This window comes from Mustelus asterias, unplaced genomic scaffold (genome assembly GCF_964213995.1).
Source record: "Mustelus asterias unplaced genomic scaffold, sMusAst1.hap1.1 HAP1_SCAFFOLD_1281, whole genome shotgun sequence".
Taxonomy (NCBI): Eukaryota; Metazoa; Chordata; class Chondrichthyes; order Carcharhiniformes; family Triakidae; genus Mustelus; species Mustelus asterias.
In genome coordinates this window covers 38,467-45,000 of record NW_027591226.1, presented here as the reverse complement: position 1 = coordinate 45,000, position 6,534 = coordinate 38,467, and the positions used below count along the sequence as shown (strand labels likewise).

The 6,534-nt window shown below is 52.7% G+C and overlaps 1 protein-coding gene across 1 annotated transcript in view; it reads left to right on the top strand.

Annotated features, from left to right (window-relative positions):
* Positions 1-2,720, top strand: part of LOC144488081 (uncharacterized) — a 58,023-nt gene extending 55,303 nt beyond the window's left edge. The window contains exons 12-13 of the mRNA XM_078206107.1: positions 1-206; positions 1,152-2,720. The exon at positions 1-206 is cut by the window's left edge and continues 3 nt beyond it. Coding sequence (XP_078062233.1) covers positions 1-206; positions 1,152-1,359 — 414 coding nt within the window. The 3' untranslated portion in view covers positions 1,360-2,720. The remainder of the gene's footprint in view (positions 207-1,151) is intronic.
* Positions 2,721-6,534: the final 3,814 nt, after the last annotated feature.

The following is a 6,534-nucleotide window of genomic DNA, read 5'->3' as shown; positions in this document are numbered from 1 at the left end:
ATCGGTCTGTTTGCCAGCGCTCTCTTCCTCAGGATCGACCAGTCTATCATCTTCGTCACCATCTTCATGTTGACCACTCTGCTCCTGGGAGGTTTCTACATCCAGCAGCTGCCCTTGTGGCTGGTCTGGGCTCGTTACCTGGCCTTCTGCCTCTACCCATTCCACGTCATGCTCAGCGTCGAGTTCTCCAATGACCACACTTTCCTGTGAGTATCCTCCTCCTGTGGTATCCCCATCCGATTGCGGAAACCAGCCCTCCCCCCAGATCCCTCCGCAACTCCCATCTCCGGATGCTCTCTGGATTCTCGCCACAGTCTGACCCCCTCCTCACCCCCTCTTCTGTAACGACCATCACAGACACCACCCCTTCTCCATTCTTCCCATCTGCTGGTTACCAGGCAGTCACAGAATCCCGACCAGGAGGCCGATCGGCCCATCAAGACCGCAGCTATTCTCCAATCGAGCCTTCCCACCCAGGCCCGATCCCTGTCATCCCCTTTATTTACCCTCATAATACCCCGAACCCGCACATCTTTGAACTGTGGGAGGAAACCGGAGCACCCGGACGAAACCCACACAGACATGGGGAGAATGTGTGGAGTCTGCGCCCCATTCAGCCCCTTCTCCAGCCTGTTACACAGGAACAGGAGGCCCCATTCAGCCCCTTCTCCAGCCTGTTACACAGGAACAGGAGGAGGCCATTCAGCCCCTTCTCCAGCCTGTTCCACAGGAACAGGAGGAGGCCATTCAGCCCCTTCTCCAGCCTGTTCCACAGGAACAGGAGGAGGCCATTCAGCCCCTTCTCCAGCCTGTTACACAGGAACAGGAGGAGGCCCCATTCAGCCCCTTCTCCAGCCTGTTACACAGGAACAGGAGGCCCCATTCAGCCCCTTCTCCAGCCTGTTACACAGGAACAGGAGGAGGCCCCATTCAGCCCCTTCTCCAGCCTGTTACACAGGAACAGGAGGAGGCCCCATTGAGTCCCTTCTCCAGCCTGTTACACAGGAACAGGAGGAGGCCATTCAGCCCCTTCTCCTGTGAGGGACAGTACTGAGAGCCTCTCGCGTTTGTGTTTTCATTGGCTCCCTGACGCTGGGAAGCACAGGATAGGAAAGATGTGTCACTGAATGATTGATGCACTTTCTTTGCAGATGTAAGCAGCATAACTCTGCCTTCTCGTACTGTAACATGGTGAGAAACACAACTAACAGCAGCGTTGTCTACATCCCCAGCAGTGAAATCTTGGCCTTTTTCAATGTTACACTCCCAATCTGGGCCAACGTCTTCATCCTCTTCCTGATTTTGATGGCATTCCGACTCGCCTGCTATCTTCTGCTCAGATTCTACCGGAAGCCGTGAGCCTCACTCCCGCCTGCTGTTCGCCTTGCCATCCCCTGGGGAGATTGGGAGGGGGAAAGGGAACAGTGACTCACGATTGGAATTTCACCCGCTGTGGCCTGGGGTTGGGGGAGGGAGGGAGGGGAGAAACTAAAGAGGGACGAGCCCAAAACTGTCCCCCTGCCTGGCATGGGAGACCTCAAAACCCTGGTGAACAGTTGACGTATAGGAACAGGAGGAGGCCATTCAGCCCCTTCCCCAGCCTGTTACACAGGAACAGGAGGAGGCCCCATTCAGCCCCTTCTCCAGCCTGTTACACAGGAACAGGAGGAGGCCATTCAGCCCCTTCTCCAGCCTGTTACACAGGAACAGGAGGAGGCCCCATTCAGCCCCTTCTCCAGCCTGTTACACAGGAACAGGAGGAGGCCATTCAGCCCCTTCTCCAGCCTGTTACACAGGAACAGGAGGAGGCCCCATTCAGCCCCTTCTCCAGCCTGTTACACAGGAACAGGAGGAGGCCCCATTCAGCCCCTTCTCCAGCCTGTTACACAGGAACAGGAGGAGGCCCCATTCAGCCCCTTCTCCAGCCTGTTACACAGGAACAGGAGGAGGCCCCATTCAGCCCCTTCTCCAGCCTGTTACACCGGAACAGGAGGCCATTCAGCCCCTTCTCCAGCCTGTTACACAGGAACAGGAGGAGGCCATTCAGCCCCTTCTCCAGCCTGTTACACCGGAACAGGAGGCCATTCAGCCCCTTCTCCAGCCTGCTCTGACATTCAGTTGAGTCAAGTATAGGATCGGGGAGCCTGCGGTCCCCAGCATTTCATTGCCTCCACCACCAGCCCGCCTCTTGCTACCTCAACGCATGACTGCACCAAATTTAGCAGCTTGCTGTGTGCAGTTGCTAATGCGACATGGGGAGGAGGTTGCTCCCTCTCTCCCATCTCCTGGGGCTCTCTCAGTCCCTTCATGGGTGGATGGGTGGGGTAGGCAAGCAATGTCAAAGGGGTAGTGGGACCCCCGGATGGAGTCAGACGCTGGGAATCAAAGTAAACATGGCTGAACGCCTGAGAAGGAGGGTCAGAAACTACGGCAAAACAATCTGACCCTCCAGCCTTCCCTGATCAATGTGCCTTCATCGCCCCCACGCTGTCTCCCACCGCCCCCCCACATCCCCGTGAAGAGTTGGAAAGCTGCAACCTGCAGCCTGTATCTGCACTTTAACTTGTGAGAACCTGTGAATGTTGCGCACACTCCCTCGAATGTACAAGCCTTACAGCTGAAATCAGTCTGTGTGACGGCTGGTAAATAGTCAAGCAGTGAAGAGAGTTCTTTTCTCAGACCGTCACAGACCAGTGCAATAAATTTTTTCTATCTCTCAAGTCGTTTAATCATTGTATTCAATATCAATTGGGGGGAGAGACACCAAGCAGATTACTACAGGTGTGTGTGCGTGATTGTTACAGGCAATGTGTGTGTGCGTGTTTGTTACAGGCAATGTGTGTGTGCGTGTTTGTTACAGGCAATGTGTGTTTGCGTGTTTGTTACAGGCAATGTGTGTGTGCGTGTTTGTTACAGGCAATGTGTGTGTGCGTGTTTGTTACAGGCAATGTGTGTGTGCGTGTTTGTTACAGGCAATGAGTGCGGGATTGTTACAGGGAATGTGTGTGTGCGTGTTTGTTACAGGCAATGAGTGCGGGGTTGTTACAGGCAATGTGTGTGTGCGTGTTTGTTACAGGCAATGTGTGTGTGATTGTTACAGGCAATATGTGTGTGCGTGTTTGTTACAGGCAATGTGTGTGTGCGTGTTTGTTACAGGCAATGTGTGTGTGCATGTTTATTACAGGCAGAGTGCGGGATTGTTACAGGCAATGTGTGTGTGCGTGTTTGTTACAGGCAATGTGTGTGTGCGTGATTGTTACAGGCAATGTGTGTATGCGTGTTTGTTACAGGCAATGTGTGTGTGCGTGTTTGTTACAGGCAATGTGTGTGTGCGTGTTTGTTACAGGCAATGTGTGTGTGCATGTTTATTACAGGCAATGAGTGCGGGATTGTTACAGGCAATGTGTGTGTGCGTGTTTGTTACAGGCAATGAGTGCGGGATTGTTACAGGCAATGTGTGTGTGCGTGTTTGTTACAGGCAATGTGTGTGTGCGTGTTTGTTACAGGCAATGTGTGTGTGCGTGTTTGTTACATGCAATGAGTGGGGGATTGTTACAGGCAATGTGTGTGTGCGTGTTTGTTACAGGCAATGTGTGTGTGCGTGTTTGTTACAGGCAATGTGTGTGTGCGCGTTTGTTACAGGCAATGAGTGCGTGATTGTTACAGGCAATGTGTGTGTGCGTGTTTGTTACAGGCAATGTGTGTGTGCGTGTTTGTTACAGGCAATGAGTGTGTGATTGTTACAGGCAATGTGTGTGTAATTATTACAGGCGCATGCACGCACGTGTGATTGTTAATGGTGCATGTGCACGCAATCGCTCCAGGTGCGCGCGCGATTGCTACAGGCGTGTTTTTGTGAAATTGTTACAGGTGTGTGTGTGTGGGGACAGTGTGAGAGTCCAGTAGAGGGGAGGAGATTGTGATAGTGTGTGTGTGTGTGTGGGGACAGTGTGAGAGTCCAGTCGAGGGGAGATTGTTGAAGGTGTGTGTGTGTGGGGAGTGTGTGTGGGGACAGTGTGAGAGTCCAGTGGAGGGGAGATTGTTGAAGGTGTGTGTGTGTGTGTGGGGGGAGTGTGTGTGTGTGGGGACAGTGTGAGAGTCCAGTGGAGGGGAGATTGTTGAAGGTGTGTGTGTGAGTGTGGGGGGAGTGTGTGTGTGTGTGTGGGGACAGCGTGAGAGTCCAGTGGAGGGAAGATTGTTGAAGGTGTGTGTGTGGGAACAGTGCTCAAGGTTTGTATTTTTAAAACCTGATGAGCTGTGCTGTAAAAACAATGAACCCTGGTCCAGTCAGCATCCTGGTCGAACCAGCTCTGTTTCTCTTTTAGAGCAATGTATAATGGCCTCGTGGGATTATCGCTGGATCATTAATCCAGAAACTCAGCTGATGTTCTGGGGGACCCGGGTTCGAATCCCGCCGCGGCAGATGGTGGAATTTGAATTCAATAAAAAATATCTAGAATTAAGAATCTACTGATGACCCATTGTCGATTGTCAGGGTCACTCATGTCCTTGAGGGAAGGAAATCTGCCGTTCTGACCCGGTCTGGCCTACATGTGACTCCAGAGACACAGCAATGTGGGTGACTCTCAACTGCCCTCCAGGGGCAACTAGGGATGGGCAATAAATGCTGGTCCAGCCAGTGATGCCCCTGTCCCACGGCTGAATAAAAAGACAATGAGGGAGCTGTTGAAGCTCTGCCTGGACTGTGCCGGGGAGAGACCGGCGGCGCTCAGAAACGCAGACACTCAGAGTTTCATTGCAGCTACCAAATATCTGGGGGATTTTAAATTGGAGACAGTTTTCGTCTCTTTCTTTCCCTAGTTTGAAGTTGAAGATCTATCAGTCTTGAACCCAGCTTCATGGATCACCCTGGACAGGATATCTATTTACCTGGATCACTGCACAGAGAATCTCCACACCATTGAAAATCCTAACTCCAGAGGCAGTCTGTAAACCGTTTGCTGCCTCCCACTCCCCATTGGAACAGTATTGAGATAATACCCAGTATCGCAGTCCCAATCCAGCTCTCCGTGTCACAATCCAGAGCCCCACTCCCTCACCGTGTCTGCATTTCAATCCTGGTGTTCCAGATCTCATCCCAAAGGCACAACCCAGCTCAGTCTCCCAATCCCCCACATCAGGCAACATCTGCCTTCCTTCTCACACAGGAATCCCAGCTGTTCAATCCCCATCCCAGTCCCTCCACCCCACATTCAAACAGCACAGCGGGTCAAATACCTGACCGTCAGAGGTTTACAGCATGGAAACGGGACCTTCGGCCCAACCTGTCCATGCCATCCCTTTTTTTAAACCCCGAAGCTAGTCCCAATTGCCCACATTTGGCCCCTATCCCCATCTTACCCATGTAACTGTCTAAACGCTTTTTAAAAGATAAAATTGTACCCGCCTCTACTACTGCCTCTGGCAGCTCGTTCCAGACACTCACCACCCTCTGTGTGAAAAGATTGCCCCTCTGGGCCCTTTTGTATTTCTCCCCTCTCACCTTAAACCTGTGCCCTCTAGTTTTAGACTCCTCTACATTTGGGAAAAGATATTGACTATCCAGCTGATCTGTGCCCCTCATTATTTTATAGACCTCTATAAGGTCACCCCGCAGCCTCCGACGCTCCAGGGAAAACTGTCTCAGTTGATCCAGTCTTGTTCCTGTGCTGTGGACTTGATGGAATTCGATACACGAAACACCGCAGCGACTCACCGAGGCTCCTTCGACAGCACCTTTCAAACCCGCCGCCTCTACCACCTAGAAGGGCAGCGGATATCTGGGAACACCCCCACCTGGTTGGAGGCTCCCCTCCGAGTCACTCACCACCCCGACTTGGAAATGTATCAGCCGCTCCTTCACTGTCGCTGTTTCCAAATCTGTTCCTGCTTGAACTGGGGGAGGGGGGGGGGAAGTTACTATTCCCCTGCGAGCGGAATTTCACAGTAACTTCATTGCAGTGTTAACATAAGCCTCACTTGTGACTAATAAACAAACTTGACTTCAGAACGGTGAAAGGCACGAGTTGTGAAATGGTGCCATTATCTGACCAGGCCTCTTGTGGCCAGGAGGCATGGCTGGCACGCCACACTTAACCAGGTACCAAGGCAGTGTGCATCGAGCAGCAGTGAGCAGTGGTGGAGGGGAGCGGGGGGAGGTCAGTGTCGAGAATCAAAGGCTCCAAACAGGTTCGAAACTCCGCATGCTCCCTCTGGACAGATTCCACCGTTGAGTTCCTTTTTAATAGATTATTTTGAAAATATTTATTGGATTCAGATCAAGATGTTCCAACGCCCAAGTCATCCTCCCCCACTCTCCCCCCCCCCCCCCCGCCAGGCCTTGCTCAGAAACCTTGCAACGTTCCCCGTGCTTCGGAACGAGTGTGGGCAAGATGGGCCCAACCCAGGACAAGGAGACCTCCGGGGGGGGGGGGGTGCGGCTGTTCCCACCAGAGTGGGACGGACGGGAGGGGGGAGGGTGTTGGTGTGAACGAAGGTGCAATGTGAGCGGGCGGAGTGACGTGAGGGTGGGTG